This window comes from Colossoma macropomum, unplaced genomic scaffold (genome assembly GCF_904425465.1).
Source record: "Colossoma macropomum unplaced genomic scaffold, Colossoma_macropomum, whole genome shotgun sequence".
Taxonomy (NCBI): domain Eukaryota; kingdom Metazoa; phylum Chordata; class Actinopteri; order Characiformes; family Serrasalmidae; genus Colossoma; species Colossoma macropomum.
In genome coordinates, this window is record NW_023494794.1 from 29,736,952 (window position 1) to 29,758,007 (window position 21,056).

Genomic DNA, 21,056 nt, shown 5'->3' on the forward strand with positions numbered 1-21,056 from the left:
TCATTCTGTCATGATGTTTGAGCCCCTGTTCTGCTTTGCTGTTGATCACTCCTCTCACTGTGGAGATTTAGCATTGCCAGGCTCCATAAGTCCTGCGCAGATCAGCTGTGTGGGATAGTTGAACACATGTTCAACATGAGCCTGAAGCTCAGGAGCGAACCACAACTGTGGAAAACTTGCGTGGTACCAGTGCCTAAGATTCAGCAACCAAAGGACCTCAGCAACTACAGGTCCGTGGCATTGACGTCGCACCTGATGAAGGCGCTAGAGAGGCTGGTCCTTGTGCATCTCCACCCTCTGGTGACCCACTTGAGCTTGCCTATCAACCTGGCATTGGAGTGGATGCCGCGGTCACAGAGACACAGAGCTCTTTCTCACCTGGAGAAGCCTGGGAGCTCTGTGAGAATCATGTTCTTTGATTTCTCCAGTGCTTTTAACACAATACAGCCTCGGTTCCTGAGCAGGAGAACACAGTGGTGGATCAGCTGGATTCTGGACTATCTCACCAACCGACCACAGTATGTGAGGGCATGGGACTGTGTGTCTGACATGGTGGTCAGCAGCACAGGGGCCCCGCAGGGTACAGTCCTGGCACCATTCCTCTTCACCCTGTACACTGCAGACTTCATGTAGAGCTCACCAAACTGCCATCTACAGAAGTTCTTTGATGACTCAGCAATCATCGGACTGATTACAGATAAAGATGACAGAGAGTACAGAGAACTGACCCAGGACTTTGTGAACTGGTGTCTGAGGAACCATCTCCAGATCAACGCAGGGAAGACCAAAGAGATGGTGATGGATTTCTACAGGCGCAGTTACCTCCCTCCACCAGTGAACATCCAGGGAAGGGACATTAATAGAGTGGACTCCTGAGGACCTTCTTCGACACCGTGGTGGCATCAGCCATCTTTTTTGGAGTGGTCTGCTGGGTTAGCAGCATCTCAACTGCGGACAGCAAGAGACTGGATAGACTCATAAGAGGGCCAGCTCTAGACCCCCTAGACCCAGTGTAGGTGGTGGGAGACAGGGGGATGCTAGTCAGACTAGCATCCATGCTGGAGAAAAGCTCCCACCACATGACTGAGACTCTGGCAGCACTGGGCAGCTCCTTCAGTGACCGGCTGCTTCACCCCAAGTGTGTGAAGGAGGCTATCACAGGTCCTTCCTTCCTGCTGCTGTTAGACTGTACAACCAGCACTGCTCCCAGTAGAACCTCCTCCATCCCCCATTAGACCCCACACACTTACAGAACATAAACTGAATTCATCACCATTTCCTGTGTGCATTATAATCAGTAGTCCATGTGGAATACGTGTAAAATATCTCTATAGTGTAAAGATTTTTTTGCCTTTCTTGTTATAATTGTTTATATTGTTAATTCCTCACTATCCCATGTGTAATATAAATCAGCACCGCATGTGCAAAACTCCATGTGAAATTCAGGTAAAATATCCTTACATTGTAAATATTTTTGCTTCTATTTATTTATAATTGTTTATATTGTTAATTTCTGTGAAGGATAGAGTTTATATTTTTATCTTATTTTTACCTTTAGTATTATATACACTATACTGCCAAAAGTATTCGCTCGTCTGCCTTCACACGCATATGAACTTGAGTGACATCCCATTCTTAATCCATAGGGTTTAATAAGATGTTGGCCCACCCTTTGCAGCTATAACAGCTTCAACTCTTCTGGGAATGCTTTCCACAAGGTTTAGGAGTGTTTTTGGGAATTTTTGACCATTCTTCCAGAAGCGCATTTGTGAGGTCAGACACTGATGTTGGACAAGAAGGCCTGGCTCACAGTCTCCGCTCTAGTTTATCCCAAAGGTGTTCTATCGGGTTGAGGTCAGGACTCTGTGCAGGCCAGTCAAGTTCTTCCACACCAAACTCGCTCATCCATGTCTTTATGGAGCTGCTTTGTGCACTGGTGCTCAGTCATGTTGGAACAGGAAGGGGCCAAACTCCCCAAACTGTTCCCACAAAGTTGGGAGCATGAAATTGTCCAAAATCTCTTGGTGCTGAAGCATTAAGAGTTCCTTTCACTGGAACTAAGGGGCCGAGCCCAACTCCTGAAAAACAGCCCCACACCATAATCCCCCCTCCACCAAACTTTACACTCGGCACAATGCAGTCAGACAAGTACCGTCTCCTGGCAACCGCCAAACCCAGACTCGTCCATCGGATTGCAGACGGAGAAGCGTGATTGGTCACTCCAGAGAACACGTCTCCACTGTTCTAGAGTCCAGTGGCGGCGCTTTACACCACTGCATTCCACGCTTTGCATTGCGCTTGATGATGTAAGGCTTGGATGCAGCTGCTCGGCCATGGAAACCCATTCCATGAAGCTCTCTACGCTGTTCTTGAGCTGATCTGAAGGTCACATGAAGTTCGGAGGTCTGTAGCGATTGACTCTGCAGAAAGTTGGTGACCTCTGCGCACTATGCGCCTCAGCATCCGCTGACCCTGCTCTGTCATTTTACGTGGCCGACCACTTCATGGCTGAGTTGCTGTCGTTCCGAATCGCTTCCACTTTGTTATAATACCACTGACAGTTGACTGTGGAATGTTTAGTAGTGAGGAAATTTCACGACTGGACTTGTTGCACAGGTGGCATCCTATCACGGTACCACGCTGGAGTTCACTGAGCTCCTGAGAGCGACCTATTCTTTCACTAATGTCTGTAGAAGCAGTCTGCAGGCCTAGGGGCTCGGTTTTATACACCTGTGGCCATGGAAGTGATTGGAACACCTGAATTCAATGACTTGGATGGGTGAGTAAATACTTTTGGCAATATAGTGTATATATTGTCTATATAGTAACAAGTAACAAACTGTAAAAACCTTGTTTAGTAATTAACAAGTTGAATTACTTGCTTGTTAATTCTTGTCGTAGCACTGTGAATTTCCCTACTAATAAAGGGTTATCTTATCGTGTATCCTGTATACTATCACAGAACATCATGTTCTCGTCATCTATTTGGTTTGGCCGATTTACAGCACAGGAAAAGGCTAAAGTGAAAGTGCATTATTCTGACAGCAGAAGGAAGATTTAGCTGTAAACTGGCCTCCCTCCAGTATAACTCAGCAGATAAAAAAAAAAGAGCAGGAATCCTAACATCCACACCCACTTCCTTCAGGGCTTATACACCAGCAATCAAAACAAAAACAGCAAGTCAGTTTTTTCCCTCATTCATTAACAGTGTCTGAATTCTGACGCTCCTGAATATACACCAACTTATACATCTACCTCCTTGTTTCTTCTATCACAGAGCTACATTAAGTCCACCACCGTGTTTCTACACTCACTGTCCATTTTATCAGCTCCACTGACTGTATAGCTTCACTTTGTAGTTCTGCAGTTACAGACTGTAGTCCATCTGTTTCTCTGCATACTTTGTTATCCTGTTCTTCAGTGGTCAGGACCCCCATGGACCCTCACAGAGCATTTGGGTGGTGGGTCATTCTCAGCACTGTAGTAACACTGACGTGGTGGCGGTGTGTTAGTGTGTGTTGCGCTGGTACGAGTGGATCAGATACAGCAGTGCTGCTGGAGTTTTTAAACACCTCAGTGTCACTGCTGGACTGAGAATAGTCCACCACCCAAAAATATCCTGCCAACAGCGTCCTGTGGGCAGCATCCTGTGACCACCAATGAAGGACTAGAGGACGACCAACACAAACTGTGCAGCAGCAGATGAGCTATCGTCACTGACTTTACATCTACAAGGTGGACCAACAAGGTAGGAGTGTCTAATAGGGTGGACAGTGAGTGGACACAGTGTTTGAAAACTCCAGCAGCACTGCTGTGTCTGATCCACTCGGTTCTGCGGCCTGCTGGTGGACATCGGCACGTCCTCACACAGCTTCAGGCACAACTGGACACACTTCCTCACCAAGCACACTGCTGAGGGGGCACATGCTCCGTTCACTCTCACAGACAGGGTGTGACCCACAGAGACGCCAACACTTGCAAAAGACTTCCAAAGGGACTTTACAGTGAATAACACGGACACTGGGGTCACTTTAGGTCAGCAGCTCACAACTACAGGGCATTACTTCCATTTTATGCCACTTTCTAATGTAATTAATAAAGTTTCTGCCTATGTTTTCCACCTTAAAGGGGATTCCACTGTTGTTTTAATGAGTTTTTAGAGGTGGACGTCTGGTTCCTATCACCACCACTGTGAACAATTCCAACTCAGTAAGTTTCTCTAGAATGGAGAGTTTCACACCAAACCACTCTGTTTACATCTTAGCCACTTAATTATGCAGGAATGAAGCCAATGAAGAGCAGAGGTGTGCAATAAGACGTTACTTTTACTCAGTCATTAATACTTAAATAAAATATTCATTTGTACTTCTCTGAGTACTAATACTACTCAAGTACTTTTACATGAGTATTTTACTTCTGTTTCAGTATAATAGTGAGTAAAGTAACCTATTTTATCCTCAGTTCTGTTTTAGTCATTTAGTCCCTAATTTCTTTTTTGGGTTTAGTGTCATTCTGTCATGATGTTTGAGCTCCTGTTCTGCTTTATTGTTGATCACTCCTCTCACTGTGGAGCTTTAGCATTTTTTTATTTTACACCAAAACATCCAAAATCAGAAGAATACAGCCAAGCAAACTTCTGTTTCTTATTTACCAGCTTCTTATTTGAATTTTCAGTTCCACCTTAAATGGCACCAGAATGTAACAACTGCACCATTTAAGGTGCATGTTTGTTTTTGTTTATGACAAGATAAAAAAAAAGAAACCTTTCTAATAAATGACGAACCAATAGAAGGACAGAGTTTCACTCTGTAGTTCTACAGTTACAGACTGTAGTCCATCTGTTTCTCTGCATACTTTGTTACCCTGTTCTTCAGTTGTCAGGACCCCCACAGAGCAGGTGGTAGTGTGTTAGTGTGTGTTGCGCTGGTCTAAGTGGATCAGACACAGCAGTGCTGCTGGAGTTTTTAAACACCTCAGTGTCACCAAAAATATCCAGCCAACAGCATCCTGTGGTCAGCATCCTGTGACCACTGATGAAGGACTAGAGGATGACCAACACAAACTGTGCAGCAGCAGATGAGCTATCGTCTCTGACTTTACATCTACAAGGTGGACTGACAAGGTAGGAGTGTCTAATAGAGTGGACAGTGAGTGGACACAGTGTTTAAAAACTCCAGCAGCACTGCTGTGTCTGATCCACTCAGACCAGCGCAACACACACTAACACACCACCACCACGTCAGTGTTACTGCAGTGCTGAGAATGACAAACCACCCAAATAGTACCTGCTCTGTGGGGGTCCTGACCACTGAAGAACAGGGTAAAAGGGGGCTAACAAAGTATGCTGAGAAATAGATGGACAACAGTCTGTAATTGTGGAACTACAGAGTGAAAGTATATGGTCAGTGGAGTTGATAAAGTGGACAGTGAGTGTAGAAACAAGGAGGTGGACTTAATGAAGTTGTCAGTGAGTATATAATACACACACATTCACACACAATACACATAATATACACACGTATAACGCATGTCTAATATACATAGAACTTGCATGATTAAATGGTTCTCTGCATGGTGAGATGGTTCTTCAGGTTGATAAAGAATGTGATGTAGTGTAACGCTGCACAAGCATAAGAAGACACTCAAACAATGCTCAGTAAACCAGGGAAATGTCAATACATCACAATGAGGAGAACAAACCAAAGACTATTTAAAGTCTGAGACAAACAGACACAGGTGAATCACATTAGAAATCAGGTGACTGAGAACGAGGCAGTTGCACGTGATTGGAGGAATTGGTGACATCATCGGGACTGGAATTATGGGAAATGGAGTCCTGGAGCATGGTAGGCAAGGGAGGAGAACCCAGAAGCGTGACAGTACTCCCCCCGAAAGAGTCCGAGACAACTCGCGAATGAGGACGAACACGACGACCGGCCCCCACCTGGACAGGGACCCCAGCAGGAGGGCCACCCGAGCTGCCGCGACTCTGGACAGAGCCACTGGAGTGCCTGCAACCTTGGGAAGTACCTAGGGACTGGAACTTGGGACGGCCTCGCCGACAACCACTGGGAGGACTGGAAGACCGTATATGAGGACGACCACGGGGACGCGGTGCGGGATGTGATGGATGACTCAGATGGAACTCCTCCAACAAAGCCGGATCCAACACATCCTCCGCCGGTACCCAACTCCTCTCCTCCTGTCCGAACCCCTCCCAGTCTACAAGGTGCTGCAAGCCTCCTCCATGCCACCGAGAGTCCAGGACCCGGCAAACAGCGTAGATGGGTGCACCCTCCACGATTGCTGGAGGCGGGGAGCTGGCGTCGGGCGTGACCTCATCCAGCGGACCAGAGACCATGGACTTGAACAAAGACACAGGGAAAGCATTACAAACATGATACTGAGCGGGAAAATCCAACTTGCAGGTAACATCATTAATTTTCTTTAGAATCTTGAAAGGACCTATACACTTGGGCAGCAGTTTTTTACTTCCCTCAGAAATCCGAAAGTCACTGGTTGAGAGCCATACCCTGGCACCACGTCGCCGATCAGCTTGACGTTTCTGTCTCTGGAGTACAGCTTCAATCCGTTGATGGGTCTCCTCCCAAACCTGTTCGCTGCAAGACATCCAGGACTCCACAGCAGGGATATCTGAAGGAGTAGCTGTCCATGGCATAAGAGGGGGTTGGTAACCATACATACATTGAAAAGGTGTGAGATTAGTAGTTGAACTGATGAGAGAATTTTGTGCAATCTCAGCCCATGGTAAGTATCTGTGCCAGTCATGCTGATTGTTATGACAAAGTCTCAGAAACTTGCCTAGTTCCTGGTTTGCTCTCTCACATTGACCATTAGACTGGGGATGGTAACCAGAAGTTAGACCACCTGTGATCCCCAATCTCTCCATGAATGCTCTCCACACCTGAGAAGTGAATTGAGCACCTCTATCAGAAACAACGTCTTCAGGGATACCAAACAGGCGAAATACATGCTTGAATACGCATTCAGTGGTTTGTAAAGCATTAGTTAATTGGGTGAAAGGAACAAAACGTACACCTTTGGAAAATCGATCAACCACAGTCAGAATAACAGTGTACCCATCAGATACAGGCAAATTAGACAAAATCCAATGCAATATGCGACCGGGGCGTGAAGGTATGGGCAACGGCATAAGTTTGCCTACGGGCAACGTACATGGGGTTTTGCATTGCGAGCAAGTAGAACAGGATGCTACAAACTGATGAATATCAGTGACCATACTCTCCCACCAGTATTTTGATGACAATAACTGGTGAGTACGAGTCTCCCCCGGATGACCCGAGGTTGGAGAGGAATGGGCCCAGGTAATAAGACGATCTCGAAACGGAGTAGGCACGAACCTTTTATCACTGGGGCATGAGGTGGGCGGAGCATTGCGGTTATTGTACTCATTGATCTCAGAATCTATTTCCCAACGGATAGGAGCGAGTATTATTTTGGGTTCTAAAACTGATTCTGGTGCACCAGATTCTGTAACCTCACTATCATAGATACGAGATAAAGCATCTGCTTTCGTATTGCGCGCGCCCGGACTATAAGTGATTGTGAACTGGAACCTAGAGAAAAACAGTGACCACCGCACCTGATGTGAGTTTAAGCATTTGACAGAGCGCAGGTACTCAAGGTTCTTATGGTCAGTTAGTACCAGGAACAGATGTTGAGCACCCTCTAGCCAGTGCCGCCATTCTTCAAAGGCCAATTTCATGGCCAATAATTCCCGGTCTCCAATACTGTAATTTCGTTCATCAGGTGACATCTTGTGGGAGAAAAATGCAACAGGGAGCAATTTAGCAGGTTCACCAAAATGTTGAGACAAGACAGCCCCAACCCCCACATTGGAAGCATCAACTTCAACAACAAATGGTTTAGAAGGATCAGGGTGTTTCAACAAAGGAGCTGAGCTGAAAGCGTCCTTCAGTTTATGAAAGGTGTTCTCTGCTTGGGTACTCCACCTCAGTCTCTTGGCACCCCCCTTCAACAGAGCAGTGAGCAGAGCTGCAACAGAGCTGTAGTTACGGATGAACCCGCGATAAAAGTTAGCGAACCCAATAAATCTTTGCAGTTCTTTCACAGTGGTAGGCACAGGCCAGTTAACCACCACAGCCACCTTCTTGTTGTCCATGAAGACACCCTCGGCGCTTATGACATAACTTAGGAAGGAAGTTTCTGACAGATGAAATTCACATTTTTCACCTTTAACACGATCACGAATTTCCCCAACATGTCTGAGTACATCATTAATAAAAGATTGGAACACAGAGGGGGGTGTTTCGGAGGCCGAACGGCATAACAAGGTACTCATAGTGCCCCCTAGTGGTGAGAAAAGCCGTCTTCCACTCATCACCCTTTTTAATCCTAACCAGATTGTAGGCACTGCATAAATCCAGTTTGGTAAAAATCTTGGCCCCCCGCAACTGCTCAAGGGCGACAGGTACTAAAGGAAGTGGATAAGGATAGGCTTTAGTGATGTTATTCAACCCTCTATAGTCAATACAAGGGCAAAGCCCTCCATCCTTCTTTTGCACGAAGAAAAATCCCACAGCTGCTGGGGATGTGGAGGGATGAATGAACACTTGGTCCATGGCTTCTTGCACATACTCCTCCATGGCTGCTTCTTCAGCTTGAGTAAGAGGATAAACACGAGACTTGGGGGGTAATTGATTATCAATGAGTTCAATGACACAGTCATAGTCTCTATGAGGTGGCAATTTCGTGGCATTTACTTTGTTAAAAACCTCGGCGAGATCAGCATATTCAGGTGGAATGTTAACAGGACTATCCACAGAAGTTGAATTTGCACTAATGGTGGGGATTTGCAAACAGTTCTCAAAACAACAGGAGGACCAAGACAAGATTTCTCTACAGGACCAGGAGATATTGGGATTGTGTGTTTTCAACCAGGAGAGACTTAAAATCACAGCATAGTCAGTAGTATCGAGCACAAAAAAACAAATGTCCTCAGCACAGAGAGCACTAACGTTCATTTTAACAGGTCGTGTTTTGTGAGTCACACTCCCTGGTCCAATAGGTCCACCATCCACAGCTGAAAGGCCTAACAGTGTTGTCAGTGGTTCCATCTCTATTCCCAGCTGGTTCATCAGATCTGCTTTGATGAAACTGCCTTGGGCACCTGAGTCGATTAAGGCTGAAACGACAATAGAAGAATCACAACAGAACAAGGTAACAGGAATCAGAAAGGCTGTACTAATCATGGTAGGTTTATGACCACTCACCACATTTCCTGGGAGTGGTGCCTGTGGTCTGTTTGGATAGAGGCGACCATCACGTAGCACATGACCTGCTTCTCCCCAGTATAAGCACAGACCCCCATAAAGTCTGCGTAAGCGTTCCTCCTTGGACAGACGGGAAGTGTCCACCTGCATCAGCTCAGCAACGGGGACATCAGGTTTCACAGGTTTGGGTGATGGGCCAGTCCGTTGAGTGGTATGAAGTGTGGCGAGACAATGTACTTTGGGTTTCGAACTCTGCTTTAACTGATCCAAACGAATAGCAAGAGCAATGGGATCATCCAATGACAGTCCATCATCCTTACAGGCCAGTTCAGTCCAAATCTCAGAATTAAGTCCATTTCGGAATGTCACAATCAGCGCCGGCTCATTCCAGCCACTTCCGGCTGCTAATGTTCTAAATTCTAAAGAACAATCCGCTACAGATTGTGCACCCTGGTGAATGTGTGATAATAGTTCACCTTGAGAACCAGTGTGTGTTGCGCTGGTGTGAGTGGATCAGACACAGCAGTGCTGCTGGAGTTTTTAAACACCTTAGTGTCGCCGCTGGACTGAGAACCAAAAATATCCAGCCAACAGCGTCCTGTGGGCAGCATCCTGTGACCACTGATGAAGGACTAGAGGATGACCAGCACAAACTGTGCAGCAGCAGATGAGCTATCGTCTCCGACTTTACATCTACAAGGTGGACTGACAAGGTAGGAGTGTCTAATAGAGTGGACAGTGAGTGGACACAGATGAACTACAGTCTGTAATTGTAGAACTACAGAGTGAAAGTATATGGTCAGTGGAGCTGATAAAGTGGACAGTGAGTGTAGAAACAAGGAGGTGGTCATTATGAAGTAGTCAGTGAGTATATAATACACACATATAATACACACACATTCACACACAATACACATAATACACACACGTATAACACATGTATAATATACATAGAACTTGCATGATTAAATGGTTCTCTGCATGGTAAAATGGTTCTTCAGATTGATAAAGAATGTGATGTAGATGCTTCTATATGGAACCTTTTTGAAAGTGGTTCTATATGGCACCAAAACGGGTTCTGCTATTGTCATGATGTCAAGCTTGTAACAGTACCAGAACCCTTTCCACCCCATATAGAACCATATACAACACAGTCCGCATCAATCTGAAGAACATTTCACCATGCAGAGAACAATTTAAGCTTGCAAAGGGCTCTTTGAGTGTTAATGGTTATTTACTAAAGAACCCTTGAAGAACTTTTTTAAGTGTGTACACTGTGCACACAAGTAGATACAGTGAATGTACATTTGAAAACAGTGACCTGTATTGAATTATTTGTTGATATGTTTATTTATGTCTTGCTTTTTTAGTGTTAGTTGTTGTTAGAGGCCAAAAAGCATGCTGTGTTTTGAGACCGTCCAACATGGAGGATCAGAAAACAGCACTGATTGTGTGAGCATTGAGCACTGATTGACAGCATTGACACTCTGAACAAATATTCAAGTATATATTTGAAATATACACAAATAGTTCAACACATTTTGTGTTAAAAGTACCACAAAACGTGTTGTCTCCAACTGAACACACTGATGTGCCTAGTTAGAGACAGAATGTTTTGTTTTTTAACACATCTGTTTTAAGAGTTCACCCTCAAAGACCAGAAATGTTCTAGAGGGAGAACTTCAACATCTGTTGCCCAACACTTTTCCCTGAAAAGACCTTTCTCCCTGTTCTTTATTGCCAACCTGTCAAAACAAAACTGAAACTGCACTCCTTTTGTGATTTTGTTCTCCTTTCGTGGTATTCTTAAGAGCTTCCGTATTGAATGGTTTCTGAAAAAGGTGAAACAAATACAAAGGATAGATTAAAACATTTCCTTAGGTTACCATTACCCAAGAAGATATTCACTAATATTTCAAATCACTAATGGTATTTACTAATTTCTAAAACAGCCTTTCAGTAGCCATTCATTTTCAGGAGATATTTGTGAGATTAGATATAAGATAATTCACTTGTATAAGGAAAGAGAAAGTTAAAGAGAATTAAGCGAATTTCCTCTACAGAGAAGACGAGACTCATAACAACCACCTAGGAGGCCTGGTCGACCCCAAAACTGCCCCCATCAGATAAACAGCACTTAAAGCTTTCATCTCTGAGAGAGAGGAGAAAATCAAGCTGCTTCAGATCTGAAAACATCCACAGGTGTTTCTGTCCATCTTTCCACTGTGAGAAGACGACTCAGCGCTGTGGGTCTGAAAGGATGTGTAGCTGTCAAGAAGAACCTCACTGAGAAAAGGAGACGGACACATCAAACAAAGAAGCTGAACAATGGACTGACCACCCCAGAGTCCAGACCTCAACACCACTGAATGTGTTTGATTACTTCACAAAATCATCAACCAGCTTCTGAGACTGAACTTTGGTGGTGTGTCTGCAGATTCTTTGAGGAACTGAAAGTGAGTCTCCTGAAATGAATGGAAGCTGGAATAAAGGGGAAGAGTGACTCACTGACTCACACAGCTGAGAGTAGATTTAGCTGCTAAGGCTCTTTAATCGAAACACCAGCAGAAAGGCACATAAGCCATAAGCTTCAACCTCACAGTGACCTAGGGTCACCAGACATCCCCATTTTTGGGGGCCTGTCCTCTGCTGGAGCTGTCCCTCTTTTTGACAGAGAATTAAAAACATACCACGCCTCTAAAGCCCTTTTGACAACCCTGGGCAAGCAGCACTCGCCACAATAGGTTCCTACTTTTTTCTGATACTGAAAAAAGAGTAACTTGTCCTTAATGGTCATTCTGACTGGAAACTGGGTAAATAAAGGGGTCTGTGACTTTTACACAGCACTGTGTTTCTGATATTGGAAAACAACCTAAGAGTTTTACTCTCATGGACTCGAGTTGCACACTCGTTTCAGTTTCTGTGATTGGTGGGCAGTGTGTCTTGTTTTTTTTCACTCTGTGAAAATGTCTGGCCTCGCCCCCAACACTGACTCTCTGTCTCACGTTCATTCCAACTTATTTGGTCTGACCTCATGGTCACAGCAGCTCTTGGAAGACAAATAAGGAGGAGATAAGCAGGAGAACATCAGAGGAAGCTTTCTGTGTGATTATTGGGTCTGGACACTTTCTGGATTCCCTCTTTGGCCCACTTTCGTTCTTCCCATCCACTGCAGATCGTCTCCTGTCAAGATGTGCACTGTAAAGTGTTCACGTTTCATCGCCGGATCTCTGTATCCTCTGGCCTTCATCTCCATCGTCTGTAATATTCTTCTGTTCTTCCCTGACTGGTCAGTTCAGTATGTGAAGGATGACCGTCTCACCCCAGAAGTGAAGTACATGGGGGGTGTGGTTGGAGGGGGAGTGATGGTGAGTTTTTTTTAAATAATTCTTATATAATTAACAGCTAAAAATAGGCAGAAAAGCTGTAATGAATTCTTTTCTCTTACAAAGTGTCATTTCATTTTGCAGCACGATGAAGTTTTATCCAACTGTTATCTAACGAAAGTAGTTAGAATCACTTTCTGATACAAATTCTTGCTTTAGCAAAAGTAGATCAGCCCAGTCATACATTTACAGCTTAATTTTTGGTAAGAATTTTTTTTTTTACTTTTATCAACATAAGTATGTGTTTTAGCACTGTGTTTAATCGGGAAACCTTTCCTTAAACTAAAGTTTAAAATGTTGGTTGTAGAAATATATCAGAATTTTATCTCTCAGTTGCATAAGTTTACTACAATACCCAGCAATGCATTACACAAATACATTACACACTGTAACTTGGTATTAAGTGAAAGTTTGTGTCAGAGAAAAGAGGTCAGACTGAGCTGAGGGAGCTAGCTTACTAACATGCTCGCTTTTAGCTTCCTCCTCATCAGTGTTTCTGTGCTGAAAATGGCAACGATGAAGACAGTTCCTAGTAGCAGTGTCGGCTGTCTGCCTTCTGTCTGCATCCACCCCAAAACCCAAATAATTACACAGCACTTCAGAGATTGTACCTCAGTTAATATCTAGAACCTGTTTGGCATTAATCGTTTTGAATTTTTAATTTGTTTTTATTTACGTTTATTTTTTTTTCAGTTTAGTTTTAGTTTGTTTTTAAGGGTGCGTTAATAATCTTTGTTTTGTTTTTATTTTCTGAACAATAGTTTTAGTTTACTTTTTATTTAGTTTAGTTTTAGTATTACGATGAAGCATCTGATAAGAGTAAAACACACAGACTGGGCTCAGCTCGGCTCCAGCCTTCCTTAAAGACCAACCACAGAAACGCACTTCTAAACTAAAACTGAAGTTTTGTTCTCAGAAGTTCTTTCATTTTTATTCAGTTTTGCATTGAATGTTACAGTTTCGATTTATTTTTCGTGTTTTTGAAAACTGCTGTTTTTATTACAGGTAACAAGCACATTTTTTCTCTGTTAGATTTAATTTAACAATAGTTTCAGTGAACTATAATAACCCTGCTCAGAACCTTTATATTACCCAAAATAATTATCTAGTTGGAGTTACAATCTAGAACTTAGGAAAGCGTTACTGTTAAATCTAGCTGAAGTTTTAGGAAACAGCAGTTTTTCTAAAACTATTTGGTTTTAGTTTTTTTATTTGCTTCATCAGATTAAGAATAATGAATAAAGTGACAGCAGGCAAACTGTGTCTTTTCTCTCTTAGCACAAACAATGTTAGCTGTGTTAGTGCCAAAAATAAAAATCTTTTCCCAGATGTTCAGCCTCTGTGGTCTAAGGTCATTTCCTCGATTTGTTCATATCATCTTAAACTCTCCTTTAAAGGCTCTTCATACACCGATCAGGCATAACATTATGACCTCCTTGTTTCTACGCTCATTGTCCATTTTATCAGCTCCATTTACTATATATCCCCATGGACCCTCACAGAGCAGATACTATTTGAGTGGTGGGTCATTCTCAGCACTGCAGTGACACTGACGTGGTGGTGGTGTGTTAGTGTGTGTTGTGGTGGTGTGAGTGGATCAGACACAGCAGTGTCCACTCACTGTCCATTCTATTAGACACTCCTACCGTGTCAGTCCACCTTGTAGATGTAAAGTCAGAGACGATAGCTCATCTGCTGCTGCACAGTTTGTGTTGGTCGTCCTCTAGTCCTTCATCAGTGGTCACAGGACGCTGCCCACAGGACACTGTTGGCTGGATATTTTTGGTTGGAGGGCTATTCTCAGTCCAGCAGCGACACTGAGGTGTTTAAAAACTCCAGCAGCACTGCTGTGTCTGATCCACTCAGACCAGTGCAACACACACTAACACACCACCACCACGTCAGTGTTACTGCAGTGCTGAGAATGACCCACCACCCAAATAGTACCTGCTCTGTGTGGGTCCATGGGGGCCCTGACCACTGAAGAACAGGGTAAAAGGGGGCTAACAAAGTATCAGAGAAACAGATGGACTACAGTCTGTAACTGTAGAACTACAAAGTGCACCTATATAGTAAGTGGAGCTGATAAAATGGACAATGAGTGTAGAAACAAGTAGGTGGTCCGAATGTTATGCCTGATTGGTGTATAACATGCTGCGTCATCTTTTTCACTACTTTCCAAACCCGCTGCAGCAGCTTCAACAGCTGTAAACTCTTTGCACGCCATTTCACATGTGTCTCCAATGTGGACTGAATGAAGAATGAGGGGTTGGAAAGGGCGACTCTACAGATTCAGGAAGTGTTTGAACTGGATTTCTGTGCTGGATCGTCACAAAGATGCAGACACAGATAAAGAAACAGAGAATTTGACACGCAAGCTTTTACTATCAGTCTTGGTAAATTATAATAATCACCTCTCAATGTTCTGTGCTTTGAAAGGGAAATGGTGCATATGCAAATGAGGCAAAAAACAGTGACCACCCCCTCTGATATTATTATTGCCAATAAAGGCTGCTGTGCCTGCTTAGTAGATCTCAACGGTCACTTTTTAATGCCAAGATACAGTTTGCGGAGGCTCAAAACATCACCTGCCCCTTTAAACTCCACTGAGCTGGCAGCAGATCCATTCCTCTCTCCTACAAGCTGCCAATAACTGTTTACACAGTTTCCATGGAATGACTGAATAATAACTCTTAAAATAGTTATGTAAGTATGTGAAGGAAGGAAGGGTGTGTATTGAAGTACTTTCAACTTTAATAAACATTCTGGGGGAAAAAGAATGTCCTGGATCCATGGAACTTTATAAAATTTGATCATATTTTTCACAGTTTTTAATCTCTCTTGCTTTTTTCTCAGGTTTTAGTTCTGGCCCTCTTTATTCATCTGACTTTAAAGCAGGGATGCTGTGCTAACCGCTGTGGGGTGAGTGCCAATTGAACTTCATGCTCACTACTTAGTGCACACTACAGAAGACAGTTGCCCTAAATCCCTTTTGTCTGTATGTAATCAGTTTGGACAATGCTCTGCCTCACATGCTCAGCCAACACATGATATCGGAACATAGGACCACACAATAGACAGAGAGAGAAACAAACGTGGATTGTTCAGATATGCTTATATACTAATGTGTTTTCATGGAGACAGAGACAAAAACTATGTGAATAATTGTTTCCCAACACATTTGAAGGTGACAGTGTATGAAATGCAAATAAAACAGAAAGCAGTGATTTATAAACCCAGTTTTGGCCTGTTTTTAAATCAAAGCAGCAGATAAGATATTTAATTTTTTATCTACTTCTTTGTTCTTTGTAAATATGTGCTCATTATGACTACAGATGCAATGATACCACTTTCTTTTCTAGCAACGTGAGAGTTTGCGTGAGTTCAGTGAGCTCCATTTGGTTTAGCAGCAGCTTAAAAGTTGAGTAGTGTGCGATCCCTAATCGTTTAGGGCATGATCCCCAAAATTGCCCCAAAAATCCGCAGAAATCAGTGTGATAGTGTGAGAAACCCAGTCTGTTATAAACCGTTAAGACTTTAAAAGTTATGTAGTGAACCCAAGGCTTAAGACTAGGAACATCTGTCTACGTTGGATTCATGACGTGTTCTTAAAGCGCAGAACTGTTCTCACCTTTGTGCTCTTGAGTGTGTGTAGATTCTGTTCTTACCTAAGAACAAACCCCAAATAAGAAAACAGTGGCAAATGTCAGAATCTTCGTAAAGCCGTTGTCAATAAACACCATCGGTCGCTGGATCCTCAAATGCAGGTTAAGACTTTACTCTGCACAGTGAAAGTCACATATCAACAACATTCAGAAACACTGCCGACTTTTCTGGGTCCGAGCTCATCCGAAATGGACTGATGCTCAGTGGAAACGTGTATTGTGGTCTGCCGAGTAAACCTTTCAGATAGTTCATGGAAATATCTGTTCTCTGGGCCAAAGAAGAAAAGTACCATCCAGATTGTTACCAGCATAAAGTTCAAAATCCAGCGTCTGTCATGGTGTGTGTGTGTAGGGGGGGCGGGTTAGTGGGTAACCTGCACATCTGTGAAAGCGCCATTAACACTGAACACATTTTGGAGTAACATGTGCTGGACCTTGTGCAGCTCTTTCCGGACCAGAAATTGACCTTGAGCCCCTTCTGAACAAGCTTGGCCTCCTGCCCGTCTCCTTCCACGAGCGCTCTTTTTTAATAGAGGAAGGTTGTTATTGGTAATACTTGGCTTGTTGTTAGGGAAGCACCTGATGTTCCTGTAGGCACAATCATGTTCTCATAGAACTGATAAGATCTATTACACAGGAGGTGAGATCAAGGTCTGTTCCGTTTTCCCCCAAAAGTTTTCAGGTCGTCAGGTGGATGAGGTGATGGTCTGATATTCCCAGTGGAGAAAATACTACAAAATTCTACTTTTCTGTTTTCAAAGTGCTGCTTTTTGTGTTGTAGATGTTCCTGTCCATCGCCTTTGCAGCACTTGGTGCTGCTGGCGCCCTCTACAGTTTTGTAGTGGCCATGTTAGGGCTGGTAAACGGACCATACTGCAGATATTCACTTATTTTCTGGGGAAGACCTTTTAAGGGCAGGTAAGAAAAGCAAAGTGTGTCCTTAGACAGTGAGACAGTCAACACACATGCCTTTGCTACTGTTGATGAAAATACAGGTATAAATACCATTCATTTCAGAATTTAATACCTCTTTTCACTCTCACTCTTTTCTTTTAGTTCTGAGAGTTATCTGACTCAACTAGACAAGTGGAGTACATGCACAGAGCCGAAAAACGTGGTGGAGCTCAACGTGGGTTTGTTCGGCACGTTGGTGGTGGTCAGCAGCCTGGAGCTCGTCCTGTGTTTATGCCAGATGATTAATGGCCTTGTTGGCTGCATCTGTGGAGCCAACAAATAAAGGCAGACATCAGAAAATGCATTAAAAACATGTCAATGTCCTCATATACCGCCAAAAAACCGGCATCACATACGTTCTGCTTTAATAATAATAGAAGAGGTTTCCATCTAGAACTTTATATCTATCAAATTGTATTCTATTTTTATATTTAACAAACATCAAATAAACAAACGTTGCTCAGCGCTGCCCTCTAAAGGCGTCATTAACAACCATCAAATACACAAACGTCACACACCACCGCCCTTAAAGTCATCAACGAACATCAAATAAACAAACGTCACTCACCACCGCCCTCTAAAGGCGTCATTAACAAACATCAGATAAACAGACGTCACTCACCACCGCCCTCTAAAGGCGTCATTAACAAACATCAAATAAACAAACGTCGCTCAGCGCCGCCCTCTAAAGGCGTCATTAACAAACATCAAATAAACACACGTCGCTCAGCGCCGCCCTCTAAAGGCGTCATTAACAAACATCAAATAAACACACGTCGCTCAGCGCCGCCCTCTAAAGGCGTCATTAACGACCATCAAATAAACAAACGTCGCTCAGCGCCGCCCTCTAAAGGCGTCATTAACACCCATCAAATAAACAAACGTCGCTCAGCGCCGCCCTCTAAAGGCGTCATTAACACCCATCAAATAAACAAACGTCGCTCAGCGCCGCCCTCTAAAGGCGTCATTAACACCCATCAAATAAACAAACGTCGCTCAGCGCCGCCCTCTAAAGGCGTCTTTAACGACCATCAAATAAACAAACGTCGCTCAGCGCCGCCCTCTAAAGGCGTCATTAACAACCATCAAATACATAAACGTCACACACCACCGCCCTTAAAGTCATCAACGAACATCAAATAAACAAACGTCACACACCACCGCCCTTAAAGTCATCAACGAACATCAAATAAACAAACGTCACTCACCACCGCCCTCTAAAGGCGTCATCAACGAACATCAAATAAACAAACGTCACTCACCACCGCCCTCTAAAGGCGTCATTAACGAACATCAAATAAACAAACGTCGCTCAGTGCCGCCCTCTAAAGGCGTCATTAACAACCATCAAATAAACAAACGTCGCTCAGTGCCGCCCTCTAAAGGCGTCATTAACAACCATCAAATACATAAACGTCACACACCACCGCCCTTAAAGTCATCAACGAACATCAAATAAACAAACGTCACACACCACCGCCCTTAAAGTCATCAACGAACATCAAATAAACAAACGTCACTCACCACCGCCCTCTAAAGGCGTCATCAACGAACATCAAATAAACAAACGTCACTCACCACCGCCCTCTAAAGGCGTCATTAACGAACATCAAATAAACAAACGTCGCTCAGCGCCGCCCTCTAAAGGCGTCATTAACAACCATCAAATACATAAACGTCACACACCACCGCCCTTAAAGTCATCAACGAACATCAAATAAACAAACGTCACACACCACCGCCCTTAAAGTCATCAACGAACATCAAATAAACAAACGTCACTCACCACCGCCCTCTAAAGGCGTCATCAACGAACATCAAATAAACAAACGTCGCTCAGCGCCGCCCTCTAAAGGCGTCATTAACGAACATCAAATAAACAAACGTCGCTCAGTGCCGCCCTCTAAAGGCGTCTTTAACGAACATCAAATAAACAAACGTCGCTCAGCGCCGCCCTCTAAAGGCGTCATTAACGACCATCAAATAAACAAACGTCGCTCAGCGCCGCCCTCTAAAGGCGTCATTAACGACCATCAAATAAACAAACGTCGCTCAGCGCCGCCCTCTAAAGGCGTCATTAACGAACATCAAATAAACAAACGTCGCTCAGCGCCGCCCTCTAAAGGCGTCATTAACGAACATCAAATAAACAAACGCCGCTCAGCGCCGCCCTCTAAAGGCGTCATCAACGAACAACAAATAAACAAACGTCGCTCAGCGCCGCCCTCTAAAGGCGTCATTAACAAACATCAAATAAACAAATGCCACGCGCGGCCGCCCTCTAAAGGCGTCATTAACGAACATCAAATAAACATTACAATAATGGTATTCTTTGTTTTCCTGATGGGTTGATATTATAGTGTAAAGGGCTCTAATGGTTTATCAGTTGTTCTGATTCCAGATGCACTTGATCATTTCCTAATGGGATCTAAAGGTGTCCTACAGGAAACTAGTGGTTTCTAGTGGCCATTAGCTTTTAATCCTAATGATTCTAATGGTAATTCTTGAGCAGAAAATGCCCAATCAGCAAAACATGGCAGCAAAATTCAACTTCAGGACAGAATGTGTCAGTCAGTGAGATTTGCTCACGGATTGTGTGATAAACAGAGGGAAGAAAGAGAGAAGAGGGTGACGGACAGAGATTAAATCAGTTCACTGTGTAAAAGTCCTCCCTCTGTTTCAGCCTCTATAAACCTGCAGCGCCCTCTGGTGGGCATTTACTGATTCTGATATCAGTCCAATACTTTCTAATACTTTCCAAATAAAAACTGCAGCTTCATAATTAGTCTGCATTACTTTTATGATTTAAGATTATGAGTGTTTTTGCTTTTTATTTGTCATGTTCTGTTGTAGTGATAATGCAACATTATTTACCTGTTAAATTTACACTCTCTTGTTCTGAATGCTGTTTTTTTTTTCTCCAAAAGATTTAACTGTACAATGTTACCAAAAATAATGTTAAATCTGTACAGTACAGTTCTGTGTGTGTGAGCTCATTTTGTGTCTGGTTTATATGACTGTTTCGGTTCTCTATACTCCTGCTGTCAGCGCAGAAGCTACAGAGAAAATGTGAATGTTCATGGATATTTAGGTAAGTACAGCAGCCTGAATAAAAGTTGAGAGTGCTTTATAGTTCAGTTTGGCTGCTGCATTTTGAAGATATTCGTGTCTCTGTTAGGGTTGGCGAAGCTGTTTGTCTGTTTTTGTTTTGTTTTGGTGAAGACAGGTCTGTGTATGTTGGTTAGTTTGAGGTTTTGTTTGTTTTTTAGTGCTAGCTGAGGACTTACAGACGCAAAGCGCGATGGTGCGTGTTGTTTTTGTGGCGCCACTGTTTCGCCACTAGATGGCGACAAATACAAAGTTAGAAACCCCTCAGCGCTGAAACTCAGCAGGTTTTTCTGAAAAATTCAGGCCCAAAACAAAACAACAGTGAAGTTTTGTAAATCTGTCGAATCTGTCTTCAGCTGGAGATGAAAAACACTAGAATTACTATCATTATTATTAGTAGTAGTAGTAGGAGTAGTAACAATTACCAATACAAATATTTACAGTAGCAATATTATTTATAGAGCACATTACAGAGTAGCAGCAATCAAGTAGTAACAAAAACAAAAATACAAACATAATAAAATGAGGAAAAAACTTACTTTGAGTTTAGAAGCATAATAACAAAAAGTGTCTCTATGTTTTCTGTAATTTATGGAGGAGATTTGCTGAAGGTCTGTATCTGCAGATCTAAGACCACATGCAGGAACATAAACAGTCAGTGAGGCATA

General features: G+C 43.3%; 1 protein-coding gene across 1 annotated transcript; it reads left to right on the plus strand.

The window, feature by feature from the left end:
• The first annotated feature begins 12,271 nt into the window (after positions 1–12,271).
• On the plus strand, positions 12,272–17,892 carry LOC118814947 (transmembrane 4 L6 family member 1-like). The gene is made up of 4 exons (XM_036580857.1): positions 12,272–12,643; positions 15,518–15,583; positions 17,108–17,244; positions 17,383–17,892. Exons 1-4 carry the CDS (start codon positions 12,467–12,469, stop codon positions 17,561–17,563), a joined length of 561 nt encoding a protein of 186 aa, XP_036436750.1. The 5' UTR covers positions 12,272–12,466; the 3' UTR covers positions 17,564–17,892.
• The last annotated feature ends 3,164 nt before the right edge of the window (positions 17,893–21,056 follow it).